Source organism: Pteropus vampyrus, unplaced genomic scaffold (assembly GCF_000151845.1).
Source record: "Pteropus vampyrus isolate Shadow unplaced genomic scaffold, Pvam_2.0 Scaffold1, whole genome shotgun sequence".
Taxonomy (NCBI): Eukaryota; Metazoa; Chordata; class Mammalia; order Chiroptera; family Pteropodidae; genus Pteropus; species Pteropus vampyrus.
Window position 1 is genome coordinate 33,177,801 of NW_011888782.1, and position 26,110 is coordinate 33,203,910.

The 26,110-nt window shown below is 36.5% G+C and overlaps 2 protein-coding genes across 6 annotated transcripts in view; one reads left to right on the forward strand and one right to left on the reverse strand.

The window, feature by feature from the left end:
• The window catches only part of CD96 (CD96 molecule), a 106,211-nt gene that overhangs the window by 68,564 nt on the left and 11,537 nt on the right, over positions 1-26,110 (reverse strand). Inside the window, exons 3-5 of the mRNA XM_011381574.2 lie at positions 21,586-21,710; positions 12,127-12,334; positions 8,736-8,791 (exon numbers count right to left, since the gene is read on the reverse strand). Of these exons, the coding sequence (XP_011379876.1) occupies positions 8,736-8,791; positions 12,127-12,334; positions 21,586-21,710 (389 nt within the window). The remainder of the gene's footprint in view (positions 1-8,735; positions 8,792-12,126; positions 12,335-21,585; positions 21,711-26,110) is intronic.
• Positions 776-4,148, forward strand: ZBED2 (zinc finger BED-type containing 2). Of its 5 annotated transcripts, XM_023526437.1 has the most exons (3): positions 776-916; positions 1,656-1,818; positions 1,980-4,148. In XM_023526437.1, exon 3 carries the CDS (start codon positions 2,880-2,882, stop codon positions 3,516-3,518), a length of 639 nt encoding a protein of 212 aa, XP_023382205.1. In that variant the 5' UTR covers positions 776-916; positions 1,656-1,818; positions 1,980-2,879; the 3' UTR covers positions 3,519-4,148. The 5 variants fall into 5 exon arrangements, with proteins under 5 accessions (XP_023382205.1, XP_023382257.1, XP_011379610.1 ...); XM_023526489.1 differs by lacking the exon at positions 1,656-1,818 and having other exon boundaries at positions 2,052-4,148; XM_011381308.2 differs by lacking the exon at positions 776-916 and having other exon boundaries at positions 1,262-1,818.

Sequence of the window (26,110 nt, forward strand, 5' to 3'; positions counted from 1 at the left end):
GACTGGGGATGTTCTGGAAGCAGAGGGAAGCCAGCTGATGGTTGGAGCATGATGAGATTGATAAGTAAGGAAAGATTAATCCAAATCTGGCTCTATGACTGATCATTTTCATATTTTCACAGATGAAATACAGAAATGGTGACCATTTGTCAGTTAGCCTATATTCAGTTTGCCTAAATTTGACAGAACCTTGTCCAAAGGCTTTTCATGGAATAATTTTGAAAACATTTAGTTTTTTTGTATAGAAAGATAAATCTTTTAAAAAAAGTTTCCCTATGTTTTGTAACTGTGCAAAAACTTTTACTTATTTAAAATGAATTTTCCTCTTCTCTTTCTCTTCAATTCAAACTAACCTTGTCTGGTCTAACTGCACCATGACTCATTGATTCTTTCCTTTTCTTTCCACTTTTGCACATACTGCATGTCCACTCCTTTAATCATTAAACCCTTAAGACATCAGAAGATTCTGGTCAGCGTCAATCAGTCTTAGGAACAAAGCCTCGGGTCTGTTGACCACAGAAACAGAGTTTCCGTCAAACTAAAGATAACATCTTTACTTCAGTTGTGTTTTGGCTCTAGACCCATGAACATGGAACAACCTTACCAGCTCCATCCCCTCAAACCAGACAGAATGTTTCCATGACTGACATCAGGACCTGGTGCAATAATCAACTGCTTTCTACCTTAGTCTTAACCAATCAGTAGAGCCCATGGCCCCAACTCCCTTAGCTACCATGACTAATGGTTTTCCCCATATGTAACCTATCCCCTAGAGGCCATCAGGGAGCTAGGTCTTAAGAGCACTAGCTCTTAAAGAGCTAATTTATTTAATAAACCTCTACTTTCTTTGCTGCAAACTCCTATTCATGTCTCAGTGGGCTTTGATGAGTGCAGACAAATGAACCCCTTGAGTTTGGTAATGGTTTACCAACTTTTATTCCTTTTGGAGTCTTTCCTCCCCAACTTTTCTTTCCATTTGAAATTTAACTGTAAGTCTCTACATGTATTTTACTCTGCCCTTTCTATCTTTTCTCCTTTAACTCAAGGTTTTTTCTTCCACTTCTTTAAAATGTTCTGTCTCCTCTTGGCATGCTTTCCTTCTTACACACACACACACATACACACACACACACAATCTTATAGTATATATATATATACATACATGCACACATATTCATTTATTTATAATATGTATGGAAATATGTATTTTTTTGCTTCATTTACTATTATCCCTTTATTTCAATATAATAAAAAGCAACCTCAAATCTGTTTCTCAGATTTGCTGTGTTTCTTTGAATTTGGGGATTTCCTTTCACTTAATCTTCCCTTTCCTGCAAGTTCTTTGGCTTCCCACTTACTATATTTACAACATCTATAGTTACTAAACCAAATAAAGACTCCTGGTCTGACAATTGGACAAAATATTTGAAAACACAGATGTCCTTGAGTCATGTGGTTTCATTGCCCGTATTTCACCCCCTTCTCCTAAATCTCCTTCCTTTGAGAGTCAGATGATCTGGACACCTAGAAACAGAACTAAGATGGGTGGGTGCTGGATATGTTGTTTTATTACCTGACATTTGCCAGGAACATCTTTTTGGTGGAGGGGGTGGAGAAAATTTTACATCTGTGTCTGTGCTGCAAAAAACACACAGGCAGGGACACACCCACTTGGAAACAAGGCTTGGAAGTGGGAGGGAACAAGAACCGGAGGTACCCTCCTTCAAGGGGCAGGAGTCAGCTAATAACTACCCAACGTGCAGGAGCACTCACCCTGCACTGGAGGCATCAGAGACAAGACCAGAGCCTTGCTTTTCTGTAAGTACCTACTTGTGGCTGGAGACTGTTCCCTAACTGTTCAAGGTTGCAAAACTTGATGAGTAAAGCTCTCATTCATTGAGAAATGACCCAAGTAGTGAGTCAGAGGTAAGGCCACTTTAAAAATGTAGTATAATTTTCCAATTATTTTTTATCCTTAGAATGGGGTAAATAAGCCAAACATCTGGAGTAAGCCGCTGTCAGGAGAGTCTTATCAGCTATCGGCCTTGCAGGTGGTGGTGCCAGGGAAGGTGGAGTGTGCCAAGCTGCTTGCCAGGGACCACCAGGTGACACCGAGACTGTGGAGATGTGTTCCAGCTCTTTCCTCTGTGCATGCCAGCTCCTCCTGTTGAAAACAGCTAAGCCTGCTGTTGGATTTCTTAAAATTCTGGCACCAGAGGGACTTCTCTAGGGACAAACTGACCTCACAGGAAGAACTTTATTTCCGAGATCCTGGCAGGTTTTGTTGCCTCTGGACTGCTTTTTGCGACAGTTCTTAGGAAGTACGAGTCTCTCTCATATCGGCATCTGTCCGTGTTTGCCGCTACCAACACTGAGGAAGACCTGGTAAGGCTCTATTCCTGGATGTCCTGAACAGCCTGAACCCTGAAGCTGCTCCTCTTGCTTCCAAAGGCATTTTCTTGTTATCGGGACCATAGACACACTGGAAGCAGCCAGGAGGAAATCAAGAGAAAAGCTGAAGTTTTCAATATTCAAAAAAGACTGTGGTGGTGGTTGATGTAGAGGACACTGAGTCCACTGAAGAGCTTTGTAATTGTTGCACTAATTTGTTTTGTCTCTGTGGCCCAGCCAGGGAGGGATCAGTACATATCTGGGGCACAGAGGGGAATATACGTGAGAGCCTCAGAGGCCATTTTGCTTAGCCCTGACTCACCCCGACTCTCCAGTGAAGCAGAAAGGAGGAACATCACACCAACCTTTAACCATTATTGCGAATCCCCAAGAGTTATTACACAGTCCCTCCCCAAATATACATTTAACCTTAGTTGTGGTTCAACTAAAACTACTGGCTCAAGGAAAACTGTAGAAGAGGAGATAGGATGAGGCGGGAAGAGGAAGAAGAAGAGAGAACCAGGATTAAGGCGAAAGGGGACTTAGAGATGAAGGAGGAGGAGGAAATTGGTGAGAAAGGAGAACTAGTTGGCCCTTTTGTGAGTGCCATGCCCCATAACAAGGGGGCCCGGGTTTCTGAGGCATGGGAATATTTTCACCTGGCCCCTGCTCGTGCTGGGCACCATCCCAACCAATATGCCACCTGCCGCCTGTGTGGCAGGCAGGTGAGCCGTGGCCCTGGGGTTAACGTGGGCACCACAGCTCTGTGGAAGCATCTGAAGAGCATGCATAGAAAAGAGCTGGAGAGCGGCCATGGTCAGGCAGGGCAGCACCAGGACCCAAAACCCCCAGGGCCCCCGCTCACACTAGGTATCGAGGGCGACTGGGCCAGGATCCTGGAGCAGGTGGGTGCCTTGGCATTATGGGCCAGCCAAAGAGAAAAGGAGGTTCTTAGGAGGGAGAGGGCAGTGGAATGGCGGGAGAGGGCTGTGGAAAGGAGAGAGCGAACTCTGGAGGAGGTGGGAAGGGCCATGCTGGAGATGAAATGGAAGATGAAGACTGAGAAGGAGGCCTGCCAGAGGGAGGCAGACAAGCCTGCAGCAGCTCATCCCTTCCATTTCGTTTAAATCGGGCTTGGGGAAATCTATTTTAAAAACACCAAATTTAGACTCATAGCAAAGAGCCATTTTAGTTTCAGCTTAAATATATATAGCAAAGCAATTTAGTGGGATTTTTTTTAAGAGAAAAAGTGCATAGTATAAGTTAATCTCAGCAGTTCTGAATTGACCAAATGCTTATCTATAGGGTTTCTGGAGTAGTACTGACCAAAACTTTAAAATGTACTAACCAAAGATAAATGTTTTGCCATCATGGGTCTGTGAGTTGTTCTGGGGCAGAATGTACCAGCCTGTCAGGACTGAATAGTGAAAATAGTAGGGTTTATGTCTCGCACTTGGTTTTGGTGAAGCTAAAGGTTTTGACGGTTGAGGCTGGTCGGGAAGCTAGAATGTGCCTAGGTGACTAGCTCACTCTAAGAAACTCCAGGAGCGGAGCTTAGGCTGCCTGAGACACAGGAGTTTGCACACATGCTGGTAATGATCTGAGAACTGGATACAACGCTCGTTCTGTGGGATCCAGCATTGGAAGGACACAGAAGCTTGAGCCTGAGATCTCCAGGTTCTTCCAAAGTTTATCTTTCTCTCATTGTTGCAGTGTTGTACCAAACTGCTTATAGTAAAGCTGTTTTATCACTATAACTTGTTTGTATCTTGTCTTTTCAACAATTTAACACATAAGTAATTAATGAGTAATTAGCACAAAGAAAAAGACTTTTCAGCTCACTTGAATTAAACATAAAGATAGAGGACATAAAAATTTATTCATAAATATTTAAAAATACAATCTCGTTTCATATTAGATTGTTATAGGAGAAAGACTTAGTGAGGGAGAGATGAAAAACTCAGAAATAAAATGAAAAAGATGGAGAGATAAGGTAAATAAGGAGAAAGAAGAGGCAGAAAAGTTAAAAAGAAAAAGGAATGGAGAAAAAACGTAAATGTAAGAGAAGAGAGACAGCTTCCTAGAAAAAATTCGCCGTGGAAAGAGAGAGCATGACTGCCTTGGAGAAGGAAAGAGAGAACATTTTCTTAGATTCCAAGGTCAGTTTGAATGAGCTAAGTTGCTTCCGTGTTGTCCCCACAGAACACACAGACCACTCATCCATTTGAGCAGCAGGTTTTGGATTTTATTCCTGCCTCTGACATACTAATTGCATATCATTCATTGTTGTCAGATTTTTTTAAAACTCTTTATCTTTAAATATTCAGAGATGTTAAAAAAAAAAAGAAGAGAGAAAGAGCCTATGAGTTTATAGAAAGAGAAAAATTCCCTGGGCTGCTGAAGCTATGCCTAAAATGTTAACTCAAGAATAGAATAAAAACAAAGTAGGAATGACTCTGGCCTTTGTAGGGGAGCTGACTTTTTTTTTTAACAATTCCTCTGGAACTTTTTATTTTTTAACTGGGTTGGGAGTGGAGAAAGGGGGGATGGTAAACTGGGGAGACAAGAAGATCTAAAGACAGTATCTCATTGTCTTATAGATAGCCCAAGTGCCGTATGGGCACTGACCTCCCTGAAAGCCAACAGGATCCTAGTATAATAATGGCATTTTGCCTCTTGCAGTCTTCATTTGTGGGATTCCCTCTTGTTGTTTACTCTTAGACTCTATCAGCAGCTTTAACAGAAAGATCTGTCTTCTCTGTGAGGTGTTTGTAGAAAAAACACAAGTCTAAATAGCAGGCTTGTGAAAAAATCAGGCTATACTGCAGTCTTGTAATCACCATTTTTTTTTTCTAGAAACCTGCTTGTTATTAAAAATTTCACTTCTCATGTGGTTTCCCCACTGGGGTATGGTGTCCCTTTGAGGGTCCCCTCTAGCTGTGTGAAAGCTCAGGTGCTCACCACCTCAGCAATGATAGCAGCTGGCAATCATGTGGCTGGACACTTGGACTCAGCCTTATTGTGCCACAAGACATAGAAAATATTAAAAAGAAAAGAGGCTGCAATACCTAACCTTACACACACACACACAAGCGCACATATGCACACACAAAGCACATACCTGTAATAAAACTTAAGAATGAATATTTACATACAAAGATTCAGGCTTTGCAACACAAAAATTAAATAAACAAATTGTGCAAACAGTTACTGAAGCCATCTTGCTAAACTCCAACTTGTGTTTTAGATTATAGAATCTGTTTTACATGGTTCTTATTATTACAAGGCTCTCTTCCTTCTTAGGCATTTTAACCCCAACTGCTTTTGTTTCCTATGTTTTATGTTAGGTAGTTTTCTTTATGTTTTTTTTTTCCTAAATTTTGTCAAACATAATAACAATAAAGAATGACAAGGACAGGTCCCATGTAAATGAGCATAAAGTACAGGCATAAAAGAGAAAGGCATGGCTTGTGGGAAGACTGAATTGTTGAGTCAGCTCTGCAGTTTTCATGTATTTCTCTTGTGCCTCCTTTCACTGCATCACCAGAGTTGGGTGTAGACAGCCAGGGACTCTTGGCTGAGGAATTTTTTGGCTCAGCATCTTTTACTCTAATGTGAAAATATACTACATGATTGGGTCCTGAGGTTTAAGTTGAAGGTCCCCTTTCCATCCCAGCTATAGAGCGAGGATGCGCGCCATGTTGGAACTAGAGAAGCCTCACTCTGGGGCACGCACGAGAACATGGTAACCACAGATGCGATACTTTTCTTGGACAGTCTTGGCATGTCTAAACTTGAAAGGCATCATCATTAGAATAATATGGAGGTTTTTCTGTTTTACATAAAAACTAAATTAACCATAAACTTTATAACTCTAATGAGTCACACTGGAAAACACTGCTCACAACTTACCAAATCTCTATTGTTCCAATAGAGGCTGCCGCTGTAGTGAATGGGTAGCATACAGTAGGCAGCCAATATGTGCATGTTGACTTAGTTGCTTTCCAAGGAATGAAGGGCGGTGGTAGGAAATTACGCTTCCCAACACTTAAGGAAGTCTGATGGTAGATACTTTACATAGGTTCTTTCATTTGATTCTAACATCACCCTTGTGAGGTTGGGATCATTCTCTCTGTTCACTAACAAGAAAGCTAAGGAGCTGAGATTCCAGGGCTGGCATTAATAATTGATGGAGGAGAATTCAGACTCAGGTCTATCAGATTCTACAATCTATATTCTGTTTTTTTTTTTTTTTTCATTATCCCACACTGTCTCTTAGATTTATGAATATAAATACAGAGAAAAGAAGGAGTGAAAGAGTAAGTAAATGACAGATAGTGGGAGGAAAGAAATAGTCTTGAGACATTTACTATGTGTCATGTATTTTATTACTGTGCATAAATTTAATTCGCCTAAGAACCTTGTGAAATATTTATTACGACCCCAGTTTTAGAGATGAGTTAGATGAGACCCATGGGGGTTAATTACTTGGTGAGGATATGTAGCTAGTAAGTGGGAAAATTAGGATTTAACATTAGTTCTATCTGCCCCTGAAGCACGATCTCCTTTCATTATACAATCCTGCTTGAATATGGGCATGTTAAATTCTCATCTCAGCTTGGTCCTTTATTAGTGACTCAGCCACTTGCTCAGACTCTCCAGGCCCCAATTTCTCATCTGTAAAATGACAGATGTCCTACCTATTTTAGAGGCTTCTTAGGAGCATCACATGATAAAAGTATGCTGCAAAAGAACTTTGAAGAGTTCATAAGTTATTAAAAATACAATGAGGATTATAAAAATATTAGAGCGAGGAATCGCTAATATTTGGCAAAATCTTAAAAGATCCACAGACAAGCCATGTCCTGTAGCTGGTTAAGTGGATCTGGCGAGAGATTATTCACTAATTCCCCAGGAAGGAAGGTTCTCTGGTTTTCCCACTCAACACCTGGGCAAGAATAGGTACAGAACTGAAAATTTGATAACATGTAAGACAATGTCCTTTTTTAAAAAAATCGAAATTGTTGACTTGAATCTTATGGTTATATACCTGGAGTGAGTCCATATTACCTATAAACATTGGCACCAAGAACCTACCAGAAATTCTTATAAGAAACAAAAACATCTATCAAATATTATCCCATAGGTTATTTGTTTTGTTTAGATTACTGAAATGAAGTCCACTGACAAAACCGAAAATTAATTGTAGCAGAACAATTTAAATCTTTTTCTATATGCTCAGGACTATAATAACACTTATCCAAAAGCTAATATATAAAGTCAACAAAAGACACAAATACTTGAATAATGCTTATATATGCTTATCTAAAACCATCCCACAGAGTCTGAGCTAAAATTTGTACTCAACTGTCAAATTAAATGACTGATATTCAGCAGGGCTAGAAATCATGTTATTTAATGTTATTAGGAAGAGAAGAAACTACAGTATGAGTATAATTTTTTCTCTTGCTATGTAATAGGAAACGTTTGAGAGTTAGTGGCGATATTTATTTTATTTAGGGTTTTTGAAAGCTTAAATGAAGTCACAATGCTGAAAGACAGTTGATTAACACACTTAATAGTAATATTGACAAAAACAGCAAAACAATATTTATTGAGCACTTAATATATGCTATATTATGCACTAAGAACTTTTCCTACATTATTTCATTTGATTCTTAATGACAATAACAATGCACAGATACTCTTCTTATCCCCTTCAAACTGACTAAAAAGATGTGAAATAATTTGCCCAAGGTCACAGCCAGCAAGAAGAAGGGCCAGCAGGTGAGCTCAAATCCCAATGATTAGGGGCTGGGAAGTACCCGTAAGAAATTGAAATCAGAGGGCCTTACTTTACTTCATTTTTCTTCTGCCCTTTCTCCTACTGCCTGAGAAATAGTCAGTGCTCTGAAGGAATACAGAAGGGAACATTTCCTCTTATTAACTTCAAAATAAGAACAATGGGAAAGCTGGTACAAGAAATGGGTTAGAACAAATTAAATGTCAGCTGAGCATAAAACTCATCCTTTTACCAGGAGTCACACTGCTTTCTGCCCTACTTTTCTTTCACTATCTACTTCGATTTTTATTGAAGAGGAATTTAAGCTATTGTGACTATTTTTCCAGGAAAATTAAGTACTAAAAATTATAGAGCACATGTTCTGAGAGCCCTAAGTTAGAAAGTAAGCATTCCCATAAGCTTTGTATTCTTTCTCACCAGAAATTAATTTGCCGTGGGCCAAGAAGTAATATCCTTTGGAAAAACATTCTGAACAATGATGCAAACTGACACACCTTGGCATATTATACTATAGATTTTCAAAGGCTTTTATGTGACTCACCTCTCCTAAGAAATCCATGGAGTTATTTTCCACAATCATGGGGATTTCTGGCTTAGCTTAAAGGCAAATAGAACACAGTTAGTGGCAACAAATGCCATCCTACCTGACCGTGTGTGTGTGTGTGTGTGTGTGTGTGTGTGTGTGTGTGTGTGTGAGTGTGTGTGTGTGTGTGTGTGTGCGTGCGCATGAGAGAGAGAGAGAGAGAGAGAGAGAGAGAGAGAGAGATTCATCATTTGTCAAATATTTATTAAACACTCACTCTGTGCCTGGCAGTATGCCTAGGAAACAAAGAAGGACAAATCATCTTCCCTGTCCTCAAAAAAATTTGTATTTTCATGCAAAACACACATACATAAACTAGAAATTAGAATATACTGAGATATGTACCATAATTGAGGACATGTGTGATTTGAAGAAAGCTTTAAGAGAAGCTGCTAACCCAACATTGGGGGGATAAGAGAAGTCTTTTGAAACATCCAACAGATACTTGAATGATGATTATCAATGAGTCAAGTGAAATGGGGACTATAGAAGAGGGGAGGGGCAGGTGGTGGGGAAAGAGAAGAGAGGAGTATTTTGTGTCTGAAGGCCATACAGTATAATTTATAGACCTCTGAAGAGACAGGGAAAACATTTGATACTTGTTTAGTTGCCTGGCACTAGAAAATATCAGGGACTATTTCAGTGATTTTGTTGTCCTGCTAGACTGTAACTGCCTCAAAACCAGATTGTTTTACTCATTTCTCCATCTCTAGCACTTAACAGTGCCCAGTACAAAGCAGACACTGAGTAGTACATCATGTTGAACTTAAGTAAGTTCTTGAGTACAGCAAAGCTGTCTATGAACCAGTGGAGAAAATATTAAGGCCCTATCCAAGTGTCCTCAATGCCTGCAAATCCACTGGGCATTTGCCTCTACTTACTGAGGCCTCTTGCTAGGCACACCTATGACTCTCTCCTAAGGATTTACTGGGGTTATGGGTGCAGACTGAGTCCACAAGTAGGGCAAACTTTAAGTCCTAGAGAGTTCATGGTAATAACAGATCCCCCAGCTTCCTTGCCTTCATTTGGGAAAACTCTGATGTGTATTCTCCCAGAATTCCCTGGGGCATTGAGCTCTAAGCCCATAGCTCGGTTGTGTACATTCTATTATCTTCCTTCCCTTCTGATGTTTCTTCTACTTCTGATGTTTTCTAGGATTACCTCTTAAATGAATTAATTTAACTCAAATAATTGTCTCAGTGGTTTCTTTCAGGGGGACACAAACCAAGCTACAATCCTAAAACACTAACAGGAGGAAGGGTATTTCTGACTTCCTATTAATAACAAATACCAGTAGAATGAAGGACTCAAAAGAAAAAGCAATTACTAAAAGTTGCAGGAGCGATAGAGATTCTTTTCGAATCAAGTTTAAAGTTAAGGAGTGGGGGAGTGCAAATCTGTGATGGCAGGTGACTTCCCTCTAAATAAAGTATAGTTAAAGAAGACTAATGAGGGAAATGCAGGCAGTAGCAGAGGAGCTGGGCAAGCTTCTGATCCCTGGTCTGTTAGAGAATGAAGACATTGTTCAGGAAGAAGAAATTAGCTGTCTTTATTTAGATACATGTTTTTAGCTTTCATGTTTTTAGTTTTGGCTTATTCTATATGAGGAATCACCAAGAGATGCAAAGTAGGTTCTGAATAAGATACGTATTGACTTCTGTGCTAGGGCCACTATAATATACGTTCGGGTGACCCCCACAAATAGGTTAAAAACTAGATAGGTTCTCCTAACACAACCTAGCTGGCCCATTTGCTAAAGGAGAAAGCCAGGAAGTGGGGAAAATCTAATTCTATTAACAAGTAAGCAGTCTCATATCTTTAAGTATCCACTGAAAGGAGTTCAAAGAAGAAACGAAAAGAAATGTAGAGACAGAGCGATATAGAGACAGACAGGGTGATGAGTGAGATGTGAAAGAGTCAAAAGTATTCAAGACCAAGATGAAGGTATTTTAACATAGCAAAGAAATACAGGGCATGGTTTAAACATTGACAAGGTAATTAGATTGGGTTATGGTACAAAAACCCATGGTCAAATGGGACACAGTTTGCCTAACTTAGAATTAATATTTCTTTGCACATCCCAGGTGACTGTCTTCATTGCTTTGCCAGTAGTTAGGCCAGATGAGCCAGTTTTATGTTTGTGCTAAGACAGTTACAGCCCAGTAAGTGAGCTGACGGTGATAACAAAAATATGAGCAGACATTTTAAACTTTTCACAGAACATTATTTAGGCTCCATAAGAAACCTGACCATCAAGGTGATTGGTTATTTCCTAGTCCATTAATGTGGAGAGATGGAGAAGAAGGGAAGGAGGGAGAAAGGAAGGAAGAGCTGGAGGAAGAAGGCAAGATCCAGAGAGAGAGAGAGATAAAGGAAAAGCTATAAGCAAGTGACTTCAAACTAAATTAACCTTGGCAGTAGCTATGCCATCTTTATGAAGTACACCATCTTTATGAACTTTCCTTCAAAATACTGAATTATGTAAACTCTAATAATAATGCAATATGATTCTAAGTAAAATGTAAAAACAAATTTTTTTTTCACTTGTTCTGTCATTTGGGGAACTGAGGAAAAAAATCTAGCAGCCGATAACCTTACATTCTGTGAAGTTATTTTCTTTTCATTTACCTTAGTCTCAAAACCAATTAACTGCTCATTCACATCACTGCTTTTCTCTTTGCCTTAATTTAAAAATGTCATTTTGAAAAACACAGTTCTTGGTCACAAAGATGAACAAAGGTATTCAAAGCTAGGGGTTTCTGTTTATTAATATTTCCTTATATCACTGAACAAAATAGAAAATTTAGATTTCCCTCTCAATTTGGACCCTACAGGGTCAGAGGGCCATCCCTTCAGGCTCCTTTGCTGGTGGAGCTGGACAATCTTCACTTCACTTGGCTTTGGTGAGGGTAAGGGGATCCTTGTAGAGTTTCTTTGAAGCTGTATGTATCATTTTCCTCTTTTCACACTGGCTTTATTCTGTATTGCTCCAGCAAGCAACTAAGATGATTAGGCAACTAAGCAATTAGACTTTGGAATTTATAATTAAAGAGCTCTCTAGAATTCTTAGAAAACATTAAAATTGTAAATAAGGTAGTGACCACCAGAAAATTGACCAATCTATGGTTTCCATGTGATTTTATTCTATTAACTGAATCGCCATTCTTTTACTTCTTACCCTCATCCCTACCCTCAACATGAATGACAAGTGTCAAGGTAAACAGAACTCCAGAATAGCTACCCTTACATGGCTGCATTCCAGCTAACAGGGTGCTTCCTCTCTAAGGGAAAGTGAGGCAGGAGACTTTGAAGGAGAATGGCGAGGGATCCAGAAAACAGAAACTCTTACCAAAAACCTTGATTGTAGTAGAACTCCTTAAGATTTTGCCAGGCCTGACTATGACGTGGCAAGAGAACTTCCGGTCATCATCATGAATTTGGACTGGAGAGAGGTAGAGCCCATAGTCCGTGCCTAGCTTGACTCTGTCTTTAAATAATATGGAATTGCTGATGGAGCGATCTCCAGTAATAAGTGTTTCCTGAGTTCCATTATCCTCCTGGTGAGAAAAATAATTACCAGTTATTGAGCACTCAGCTGTGCCAGCTCTGTGCTAGGTATTCCACATGTACTAATTCATTTATATCTTGTAAAAATAGAGATTATGAATGAAGAATTGAAATTAAGAGATATTTAATGTTACTAGACAAAGTTTCATTACACTTAACTTTCAGTTAAAAACTCCTGTCACCTTTTTCTAACATGAATAGAAACTTGCTGCTCTTCTGATTAGAACTACCCCTTCGTAACTCTTTACAAGTTGCATATCTGGGATGGGATTTGGGAGGCACAGCACTGGGGGCTAATGGCAGATCATAATTCTCAGTTCGAGTTCAAAGTTCAGAAATCTTAATACTAAGATGTACTGAGGAGGCTGTATCAATTCTACTTATTAAATTTTCACCTGAATCAGATGATCAAAGTCACCCTCTCTTCCCAGCATTACTTCAGAAAAGGTCTCATTTTAGTTCTCCTCAGAGCCAGGACTCTAATGAGATAAGGAGACTCTCCTATGGCATGAAATTTAAGGCGGTATTAATTCTCTGGGTCTTGTACGTGCAGGATGAGCACCTGAAAGTGAGTGCTCCTTAAATTTTGTGCTGTAGGCTCCTCCTTGCCTTCTCACCTCAGTCTAGTCACTGTCTTTGCCCTTCTGCCTTATTTCTGTTTCTGTGCTACCTCAAAGAGGACACATGATGAGTAGGCTGTAAATGTTAATCTGAATTTTGGAGATTAGAGTTTATTTGGAGTACCTGGTTCCTTTATTCCATATCCTTTCTTGGGTTTGTGAGAAAAATCCCCATTATTCTTGCCCTACTCAGAATTTCTATAGACAAAAGTCCTGGGAGTGTCACAGTGTTGGTCAATGTCAGTAAATGTGCTAAGGACCCAGTGAGGAGGGTGCTCTTGAGGGGCTACAAGGGTAGAGGAAGGGTTATGTCCTCATACCCCTTCAGTATGACTCAATCATCTTAATTGAGTTGCTTTGAAAACATTGATCCATAAGCTTCTTCTCTGGAGATTTGAACTCAGTTTTACTCGTTGAGACCCGGGTTGGGGCATTTTTCTTTTTAAAAAAAGGTCCTCAGAGGAGCTAGGGCTGAGACCCACTCGTTCAACTCTAAACCACAGTTGAATCGTTATGCTCAGAAGCCAAGAGAAATGGAGGCAATCAAAGTTTACAAGAGTGAACGCTAATGTATCTGATGGGGCAGAAGTCGTAAAATAGTAAAAAATGGAAATTTGTTACTTGGAATCTCTAGTTCAAAAAAATTAGACAGATTGGGGTAGAAGAAATGAACACCAGGTGAGTGAGAGAATTCTAGTATGGGCTGGGAGCTTAAACAGTGGAAACAGGAACGTAGACTTCTTAAATCGTTTATGTAGATGTTTCCTGAATATACTTAGTAAAAACTCTTATGTAAGACACAATCTTTAAGTGATTATGGCTAACATTGGTGTCAGATTTATAAACAGATGTATATAAACAGTACTGCATGCAGAGAGAGAAGCATACGCTACTTAAGATGTTCTCTTAAGCAATGTACATTCCTTTATACCCACATAAAGGACTACTCTGTGCTGCTGTCCTCTTGATGAAGATGGGTAAAAAAAATTAAAGGGAGAGAGTTTAAATTCTGGAAACAGGGACTCCAGAAAGACCCCTAAGTATTGGGTGGCAACAGCACAAAAAAGTGGAAGGCATTTCACTCAGCGTCTGCTAATCTGGAGACCAATAATTAAGGAGGCAGGCTCCCCCTGCAGGTCCTCCAGCACAAGTTGAATTTTACAGCTCCTGCTTTAAGCACAGGGACTGTTTTTATGAGGATCTTGAAGTTCAAAATGCTTCTTGGTCATTTAGTAAATGACTAGCCACCTGGAACATTTCTATCTGTCACTTTGTTGTGGGAAGAAAGGCAGTCAAAAGCTGAGGTTGGAGACTGGTGAGAAAAACTGCTTTTTCCTTTGTATTGTGACTAGCCAGGGTGGTTTCATGGATGGTGAAAAGATACCAAAGAAAAAAAAATTTTTTTCAAAAGTTGTTTTTTTTTGTTTGTTTTTGTTTTTCTGGGCAGTTAACTGTTGTAGAGGGAAGGGTTTGTTTCTTTGTTAGAAAAGATGGAATTCAGTTGCAAAGCATGCCCTGTAACCTACAACATCCAAAGATCCTAAGACAATCTAGAGTCTCAGTTATAAAAGGGCTGAGGCGAGAACCTGCACGTGAGTAGGTGACTTCACGGAGCAAATGGGAGGAGAGGTGGAAAAAACTAGTGCGAGCAAACAATGAAATGTCTAGAGCTGAGAGAGGGAGAAGTAATACCAATATTATGCTTTGACCACTACTAAAATTTTATATTCTTATTAATCATAGTTTAAATTTATTTAGAGCCTACTATATTTAAGGCACTGTGCAAAGTTCTTTCAAGTCTTATCTTATTTGCTCCTTACAACAAAAAACTGAGGATAAGTAACTTCCTCAAAGGTCACACAAAGCAAAAGGTACTTAAGTCACAACATTAGAAAGCAGAGATGCCAAGGACAAGGAAGAAATAAGCCTCAGCAATAACATGCATTAATGAAAACCAAACCATCACATAAAACTTTCTGGAGTATTAGAAATGACAAACAAAAGAAATTCCAGGAGGCCAGAGGCCTTTATATACTTTGTAGATCATTGAGGTGTGGGCAATTTGCTGATTAAAAGGGCCCTTGGGAGTCATATAGCCTATGACTGGGGTCATAGAGTATACTTCAACTCCCACCTGATACAGATGATCATAGAGTCTGCAGGAAACAGATTGATAAGGGAGGGTGAGTGGGTGGGGTCTTACGCAGAGTCTTTATTCTTGCCTTTTGTCCTCTTCTCGTTTTTCAAAGAAAAAATTTTGACAACTTTTTTTTTAATATTAACAAATATTTGTAGAACTTCCTAGGACTTTCAGCTTGATGAACCTTTATGATTTAATGGGAAATGTAGATTGAACTAGCAAACCTACGCTAGTCCTGACACTCAATAGATGTGCAACAAATATGAACTCACTGTCCTCCAGCTTCACTGATGATTGACCAGCTACCTGATGAGTATTCATTATCTGCTTGACTAAATTGAGAAATTTTGGAGAGTAACAAAACTAACTCTTTAGAGATTAGTTTTTAATACAAACTGAGTATGAGCATGTGCTAAGTTACTTAGTTGCATTATCTTATTTATACCTACAATAATACTATGATGTCAATACTATAATGATCCCCTTTTAAAGATGAGGGGACTAAAACTTAGGTTAGACAACATATCTATAATATGACTTCTGAGACAAAAGGAAAAACGTATGCCCCTATGTGCACCTATCAAAATATCTTAACATATTTTGACCAAGCGGTAAAGCTAACAAAAACTCTACAATTAAAACTTAAAAAAAAAAAAAAAAAGACTGCATAAAGCCTACATTGCTCTATCTGTTCTCCTCTGTCAACTTTTATACATGTGCCCATGGGGGACATGATGCCATGAAGGCCCAGGAACCACAGGCTGATTGAAAAATACTGTTCCTTGAACAGTATAGCAGGGTGTCAAAACAAACAAACAACATTCCAATAAAATGTTGGAATTTTATTCATTATGGATTTTCCCTAAATTTTCATTTTAAAAAATATTTTATTAATGTTCATAGCTTGATTATTGATTTTTTGGGGCACTCTCTTAAATTGTGCACTAAAGGTGAGGGCTCTACTCACCCTAATCCTAGGTCCTAGGTTACACAGCTAGTATAAGGTAAAAGCAGGACTTGAAAACAAGAATTTCCCTCCAAAATTCATGTTGTTAATGACTTTGCTATATATAGCCTCACAAAAATAGTAGAATGAACAATTCTTGTCCTTTCTGCTTAAAGTCTATTTGAGGAGAAGAAATTCACGAGAAAAGCAAATACAAAATCAGACCCATAGAAAAGAAATAGATGCATATTTAAGTTACATACAGGTATTGGATAAACTACTTTGCACGATGAAAGCTGGGTCAAGTCATACTGAATCATGATTACGTCTTCCCTATGTTCCTTAAAGACCTCACAAACCTGAAAATAAGTGGTGGAAGGCTTCCTTTTTTTTTTTTTTTTTTTTTTTTTCCAGAAAAGGGGCCTTGGTACTATTTGATTTAGTGACATTATTTCATCTCTGAGATAGGCCAAGCTTCATGTTAGAGCTGGCTGTGTTGACCACAGCAAATGGCAGGTGTTGAGTGTATAGAACTCATTCAATAAATTCTGTTAACTGTATTGATTGCTACTTCTTTATCTACAAACTGCTTCCTATCTTCACATTTCCTCCATTTATTTCCCATCCATTCAGTGCTATCAAAGTAGCTGCTTGCAAAGCTCTTCGCATCCACTTTGTAAACAACAAAGACAATATTTTTCTAATCATCGAAATTGGTTGTCAACACTTTGTAGATTGCTAGCACTTTAATTTTGATCATGGTGAAGACAATTAAGGTCAGCTGTCACCAGGTAGAAGGTGACAATTTTGTTTTCCGAACAGTGAGGCTTTCAGCATTGTTTATAGCACCATTTCATTTTCTGATTAAGTATAAAACATTGTAAATACTAAAGAAGAGTATATTGAAAGATGCATTTATAGATAAACTTTTATTTGTTCATTCATTTGTTTGGTTTTAGAATGTTAATTTTCTTTCCTTATTTTTGTTTTTACTTATTTTTATTTTTCAATTATTCTTGACATTTAATATTATAATAGCTTTGGGTATATAGCATAGTAGTTAGATATTTATATAAATTACAAAGTGATCCCCCTGGTTAGTCTAGTCTCCACCTGGCACCATACATAGTTATGAAAATATTATTGACTATATTCCCTATGCTGCATTTAAATCTCTGTGACTATTTTGTAAGTGCCATACTTTATCATCAGCAAATTATCTTCTTTCATTAGTAGGTTGTCTTTTAGTTTTGTTGATGGTTTCCTTCACTGTGCAAAAACTTTAGTTTGATGTGGTCCCATTTGTTTATTTTTTCTTTTGTTTCTGTTGCTCAAGGACATACATTAAAAAAATATTCATCCACTAAAGGGTTAATATCTAAAACTTATAAAGAACTTATAAAACCTAACACCAAAAAAAAAAAATTCCAATTAAAAAATGGGCAGAGGACCTGAATAGACATTTCTCCAGAGGACTTATAGATGGCCAATAGACATGAAAAGATGTTCACTGTCACTAATCAACAGAGAAATGTAAATTAAAACCACAATGAGATATCACTTAACGTCTGTCAGATGGCTTTCATCAGTACATCAACAAACAACAAGTTTTGGTGAGGATATGAAGAAAAGGGAACCCTCGTGAACTGTTGGAGAGATTGCAAATTGGTACAGTCACTATGGAAATATTTTGGAGGTTCCTCGAAAAATCAAAAATAGAACTACCTTATGATTCAGCAATTTCACTTCTGGGTATTTATCTGAAGAAATCTGAAATGCTAATTCAAAAAGATATATGGATCCCTATGTTCATTGCAGCATTATTTACAATAGCCAAGATATAGAAACAACCTAAATGTCTATTAATAGACAATTGAATAAAGAAGGTGTGGTACATCCGTGGAATGGACTATCACCCAATCATAAAAAGGAATGAAATCTTACCATTTGTGACAACATTGATAGACCTAGAGAGTATTACGCTAAGTGAAATAAGTCAGACAAAGAAAGGCAAAAACCATATGATCTCACTTATATATGGAATCTAAAGAATAGAACAACAGAAACAAAACAGAAACAGACTCATAGATACAGAGAACAAACTGATGGTTGGCAGCTAGGAGAGGGGTTGGGGGCTGAATGAAAAGGTGAAGGGATTAAGAAGTACAAATTAGTAGTTACAAAATAATCACAGGGATGTAAAGTAGAGCATAGGGAATGCAGTCAATAATATTGTAATAACTATGTATGGTGCCAAGTGGGTACTAGACTTTTATTGGAGGAACCACTTTATAAATTATATAAATGTCTAATCACTGTGCTGCACACCTGGAACTAATATAATATTGAATGTCAACTGTCATTGAAAATAAAAATAAATAAAAATAAAAAAGAAAGTTAACATCCCCGAAGCAAAATAGGTCAATAAATAAATTTTTATCTATAAATGTTTCCTTTCAATATTTTGTTCTTTAATTTTTATATAAAACATCACAAATATTAAAGAAAAGTATATTGAAAAGAAAGATACGTTTATTAAAATTTAAAGAAATATAAGCATCTAGGCTCTAGTTATATGCCTTTATCACTAATATTGAACTATTTGCTGAAATATTCCTCTCCTCGTCATGATTTTAAAGAGAAAAATTGTGGGTTTCTCTTTATTCACAAACTTTGGGAACAAACATTTTCTCAACAACCTTCTCCCATATCAACTTGTACTCATAGATCCCAAGATCTTGGTGTTATTTCCTGGCCAATTGTTCTTTAATTATTCAGCTCAAACGTTATCTTTGAAAGAAGTTTTCTCGGGTCCATCTAGTCAGAATCGAACTATATCCCCTGTAGTTTTTACAATTTTTAATCAAAATTTTACTTCATAGTAGGAAATATGTCCAGTATAGTTTGTGTTTCTGAAGGTCACAGCACTCGAAACATAGTCTCATATGTTTATTAGATAGAATTGAAATTTATACTGCGGGAAATCAGGACATTAGTTTGGAATGAAAACAGAATATTAGAGTGTATATAGAAGCTCGCAGAATTTCCCTGATGACTATTGCACATTTGTGCCCCAGGATATAAAATGAGAAAAAGATCACTTCTCCTTTATCTATCAATTGCATCCCATCTAAACACACTCATATTCTGTACTTTCTTATACATCACCCCATCATTCGCATGGACACCAGTGTCCGCTGAAGGGTTAACCTTGTGTGTTTACTTAATTATTTCTCATGCTAGATTGATGTTGGGTATCTTGTCTATTTGCATCTGATGACAGTCTACTTCAGTGTAGTCACAATCCTGGAATGTAAGTTCCCCAAACGCAGAGGATGCACTCCATGAACACATTTAACACAGCCTTATATGGGATCAGATACACATACCAAATAATTTTCTAATGATAACCGAGGATCCCAATAATAACCTTTTTCCGTGAGGGTCATAACTGAATTAATTAGATTTTATAAAATTCCACCTATAGGTAGACATGGCTTTTGTTTTCCAGTGACTTAGATTAAAATAATTTTAGTTTGTAAAATTGTTTCCAGGATTTAACACGAGCTTGAAGTGGAAGCGTGTGCAGCTTCTCAGAGTTACTGAATTCAATATAGCAGTTTTCTGCCTTCCTGAGTTCATCTTCACCATCATCTCTGCTTTTAACCTTTTTCTAAAAGCCACAGTATATCATGGTTGTGAGAACAATTGACTTATCATTATAATTATTATTGCTAGTTCAACAAGATACTAAAAATCTAAAATAGGGATTTGAGAGGATATTTATGTCCTCTGCAGACCTATAACAGTTATGACATGAAGAGCTTCATTTTATTTCTTAATATGAGGAAATGAGATAATTTCATATCAGACTCGCTGAATCCCACAGGCGCCAAGAATGTGGAGCACAGATGTAAATCAGGGGAGCAAATAGATTTTGACATTTAAAAAGGGAATGCACAGTAGGAATTTAATCAGCACATTTCCTAATATAATATTCCCTTTGAAGAGAAGTTTCTCTCAAAAAAGATTCCTCAAGTGTGCATGGTGATGCATTCTTTAAAGTGACAGCATGGCTTGAGGTTCTAACAGAAGTTTAGGACTCACTCTCTCAGCGTGTGACCTTAGGTGTACTTTCTCTGCCTCTCATTTATTCTAAATGTCCTGGCAGAATCCAAAGATAGTGTCTATTTAGCCTTCTCAGTTTCTTTAAAGAAAACTACTAGATAAGGATGCCTTATCAGTTATCTAGTCACTAATACTCAATGAACTGCTATTCATTAACCAAACAGCCAGAATCAATTTAGTGACTACCAATTTAATACGAGAACAACATACAGGACTGTGAGGAAGGAGACAAAGAGAAACAGATCCCTTCAATTATTTACTGAGTGCCTATGTTCTAGGGACCATATCAAATCCTAGGGATTTTTGAAGCGAGCGATGCAGCTTTTTGCTCTGGAGATGCTCAGCGTCATACAAAAGACACAGGTCAAGTAAAAGGCTTTTTACATTTGTTTGGAAAAACGAATTATACACCTTTAAGATAAGACACTACAGATCAACTTATTAGCCTCCCAAAGCCTCCACAGTAAAATTTTATTAAACTTTATTAGGATTTATTATTATTAAACTTTATTATGCCCATTGATATTTGAATTTATGAAAATTAGAATGAAAACTTTTTACCTATTGGTGGAAACTATTAAAAATATAAATAAGGTATAGAAAGTTTATTTCTCTAACTGTAATGTTAGTATAGTGGGTTTCTGCCCTCCCGAGGTCATTCCATTATAATTTTTTTAAGAACCACATTGTATTACATTTGTTAAGAAAAATGGACTTATATTAACGAGAGGCATAATATCCAGAAAACTTACATTTTAAAAAACAATCCTATGAAGGGAAAAGAATGTTTTCTGACAGATGACAAAGAGACATTGTAGACTTTAGAATAGTTTGAAGATGTTATTTTAGAATATTTTTTTCTTTTTATACTACTGACCAAAAAAAAAATAAATCTAGATAAGGAAAAATTATCAGTAGGCTATTTTTTAAGGCCCACTTGTAAGTCAGTTATTTTGGATTTGCCACAGACCCAGAGGAATCTTTTTACGTGAAAGGTCTAGTTTCCAAGACATTCCATAAAAATCTAAGAAACTTATAATACAAATGATAAATCATGGAAATACAAGATTTTACAAACTATAGACCTGCTACATTAATAGAGATCAATGAGTTATGCAGAATTTTAAAATTTTGTGTTTTTATTGTGATGACTATCTAAAAAATTAACCATATTCTAGATCACCTAAATGAATACCCTCTTATATAATTCTCAAAATTGTGTTTATAATTATAATTCTATTAGTTTTGTGTTATCATCCAATTTAACAGTATTAGAGGTCTGCTATACATACTGACTAATACCTGCTTCTCATCCAGTATGCTTTCCTATTATTATTTGTTATTCATTTTTACTGCATTAATATTTAAAGATCATTGCAGTTATTCACTGAAAAGGGCAACACTTACCACCGACCATGCAAAGGTGAACTCAGATGAAATTTCTGAGGAGATATTTTGAAAGCATGGTATTTCCAGAGTCTCATTTATCTCTGTTTCTATTGTATTGTTGCTTCTCCATTCATCCTGTGTAACTGTAACAAAACATAAGGTGGAAAAGACATAGATCTGTGGCTGGTTTATAAGGTGATTTTTTTCAAAGAAATGAGAATAGTTTAAATATGGTCCTAATCGTATAAATGGCAAAACACAGAGCCATCGAGAAGTTTGCTTATCTCTAAAAAATTATTGGGAATCTATCCTCTTAGAATCCAGCTCAAAATGTGGTATGTTCCGTTGCTTTACCCCCAAATTAATGCTTTAGTTGTCAGATCATAATCAAATAGAATATAAAACTTTATAACCTAGTCGCTAATTGTCTTTTCAGAATTTTTAGTAAACTAATTTTTTTTTTAAGTCTGTGAACCTAAAACAGCAAAATTGAGCAGAAACACAGAGAGTTCTCTTGATGCCATGCTTGTAGCCTCCCCCGCTATTAACTTCCCTAACCACACTGGTACATTTGTTATAATTGATGAACCTACACTGACGTATCATTAGCACCCAAAGTGCATAGTTTATTTACATTAAATTTCACTCTTGGTGGTGTACATTCTTGAGTTTTGACAAATGTATAATGATATGTGTCCACCATTGCAGTATCATACAGAATAATTTTCCTACCCTAAAAATCATCTGTGCTCTGCCTATCCATCCCTCCCTCCTACAAACTCTTGACAATCAACTGATCTTTTTACTGTTTTCATCATTTTCTCTATAGAGCTTATAAACATTCTTTTGTAGAAGGAATGATACTAAAAAATATATAAAGAAACCAAGGAATTAATGAACAATTTTCATTGTTAAAGTGATATGAGATAAATATCTGTTCTCTAGTCTTTGGGGGGAAAGTTTTATATATATGCATATGTGTGTGTGTGTGTGTGTATGTGTGTGTATGTATATGTACTTTCATCCATTTGTGACTAAACTATAACATCAAATGATAATTTTTTAAATGGAAACAATTCTATCATCCAAATATCCTGAAAATCTTATTTTCATCTTTTCTAAATCTTGCTTGCATGTGTTTTTTCATGTTTTGCAATTACATGAAACAGCAAATGTTACCGATATTTGTACTTAACAATGTTTTGCATGATTCTTAAACTATTTGTGGTTGACGTTTTAGAGGCTTAATGTCATCCATCATGTATACCCATCATCATTTGTTTAGTCACTTCCAATTACTGAATTGTTTGCTCTTTTAGTTTGGATTTTTACTTTGTTTAAACTATTAGAATCTATGTAGCAAAGATCATCTTTATACTAATAGCTTTCTTCTGACCATTCAACTACTTAAGGAAAATTCCCAGAAGTATGATTAATGGATCATGGAATATGAACTTTCTTCTTCTTATTAATAGTGTGTGTGTGTGTGTGTGTGTGTGTGTATTTATATATATTTTTAAGTGGAATATTTCTCAGCTTGAGATTGTTATATCTAGCTTTTAAAACTTTGTTAAATTTTAACCTCGCCTCAGTTTTAGCTATCCTCTTTACTGATAAGTCTTTCCTCTTCTTACCCTTAATTAAAACAAGACCTTCCTATTAGGGCACATCTTCTTGGCATCATTCTCAAATAGTGGTTGTTTATTTTCTTGTATCCTTATTTCTTCATGATCAGGAGGTGGGGTCAGTTACTTCCTTGCTCTCCATTGATGCTTCCAACTATTACTTTATCCCCACAATTTAAAAGAAAAAAAGCACTGTCCTTAATGGTTAAAGGCATTGAGCTATAACAGTACTTCCAAATGGAGTTATTTGTATACCATCATCACATTTTTTTTGCATATTTACATACCACCATTACTACTATTTAATTTTATACTTTAAATTATTGTAATTGTTTTACTTACATAAATTCATTTTAGACAGAGACTTATCTAGGCACTTAATATTTGTGTAGTCCATGAAATACACTTGATATGTTAATTATATTTTAATGTACCTTACCCAAACATACGAGTATCGAATTTTTGTAAAGTTTGTCCAGATTCTGAGATTGTCGTTAAAGAATTAAGAATATATCAAAACCAATAAATTAAAAATATAATGTCAGAAATTAAGTACTAATTTGATGGGAATGAAAATTTATTGGACATCACAAAAGATAGATTCATGAGTTGAAAAATAAGTCAATAGAAAATTTCTAAAGTGAACCACAGAAAAAAGAAAATATAGAAAAACATTAGGGATATGTATTAATTAAAAAGCATGCAAGCGTTAGAAATAACATGATTGAATTTCTATATAACCTAGAAACGGGGAAAATTTTTCTTAACTATGACTCAGAATCAGAACCATCAAGGAAAAAAGAGTGTTAAGTTTTATTTCATAAAAGTAAGTTTTATTCTGTGCTGGAAACAATATCATAAGAAAGTAAGGATAGATGACAAACTAGGAAATATTTGCAACTTACATCACAAAGGGTTAATAGCTTTTATATACGGGGCACTTTCAGCATAAAGATAATAACCATAATGAATTCAAACTCATTAATATTTTTAAATTCATGTGAATGCATGATACTTAACACAAAATACTTATTGCCACCTAAAAGTAAGAGTGAATCAATTCATTTTAAATCTGGTAAAAAGAAGGCATTAAGAATCAATTCTGCTTTTCTTTTCAAAACTGTTCATCTAGTAAATAATTTTTTGATGCGAAGAATTTTGTCTTTATAGAAATACTTCAGCTAACAAATGAAAGAATAATAAAATTAGAACATCACTATTTGGCAACCCATAATGAACTAATGAATCTCAGTAATACTCATCAGTGGCTGTTTATATTACATGGCCAGACATATGTCTCTGATGTAACTACACAACATCATCTATGAAGTACTCATGCCAAAAAATAAAAACAACAACAACAAAAACCTTAATGTGATCAAATGTCTCTGAACATAATTAAAAGATGAAAGAGGAACATGGAAATAACGTGGGAATGTAAGAGCAAAATACAGACTATGGTTAATTCTATAGGACAAATAATCAAGTTTACTCATCAAACACATTGCAAAAGAAAAATAAGAAATGTCAGATAGCCCTCAGGTTTAAAAATATTTATTAAATGATCACAATAAATTGAGTTTGTCTGGATCCTAACTCGAACAAAATGTAAAAATAAAAATTGAGGCCAACTGGATATTAGATGACATTAAGGACCTACTACTTTTATTAGTTCTGGCAGTGGTTTTATGGCTGTATATTTTTTACTACATTCTTATGTTTTTAAGATTCATTCTAAAATGAATAGGACATCTTGGATTTTCTTCAAAATAATCTAAGAGGGAAGAAGTTGATAAGGGTATAAATGAAATGAGATTGTCTATGAGTTGATAATTTTTGAAAGTTGTATGTTCAGTACATGAGAGCTCATGATGCTGTTCAATATAACTTTCTATTTGTTTGAAATTTTCCACAATTAGAGGTTTTTAAGTTTTTTTCATGAATCACCTAAAACCATCTTGAGTACTGCTGTAACACATTTTGAGAAATACAATCCCTCTTTTCCCCAATTAATTGCTATTATTTTCTAATCCAGAGGTTGTAAAACTGTGGCCTGTGGGCCAAATTTGTCTTGCTGTCTGATTTTGTAAGTAAGGTTCTATTGAAAAACAGCCAGACCCATTCACTTACATATTGTCTATAAGTGCTTTTATGCTCTGAAGGCAGAGCTGAATAGTTCTGACAGAGATTGTGTGGACCACAAAGCCTAAAGTATTTACTATCTAGCCCTTCAGAAAAAAAGTTTAAGGATGTTTGCTCTAATCTCCCAATCATCATCCATTATTCTTTGAAGAGGTCGATACCTAGATTGCGATCCCCTTACCCAGCCTAAACTCTGATATAATCCTGAGTGATTTCAGTGACCATACAGATGACCTATCTAATATCTGGCCTCTTAGTTCTTCTCATTCTCATCTCCACTAACTGTCCCTACTCAGTTTCAGCCATTCGCTCTTACAATCACATCTTGGACCTATCGTCATGCATACTTGCTCCACCTACAAAAATCACTAATTCAAATTTATAAACACCTTTTCCTTCAGTTTGTTTGTGCAAATAGTGCTATCTCATCTGTTCCATCTCTATTAGTACCATCTTGACTAGTCCCATTCTCTCTACTTTCTCCCATTCTTTTTAATACCTCAAATCCCTTGGCTCAATGTTTGTTTGTTTTTTCACCAATCGAAAGAGAATCCAACTGTAGTAGACTCCAACTATTTACTTTGTAATGCCTTGACCCATTGCCAAGCACTGCTGGTGAAAGGCATAGTGCAAATTGATTTTGTTACACTTTCATGCCATAACCAAATAAATGGTCAACATTGACCAAAAATCCAAATACATCTACATAGTGATGTATCGATAAAAAATATCCATAAAAAATATTTCAATTCTCCATTCTCTTTTTCTGAAGCCTC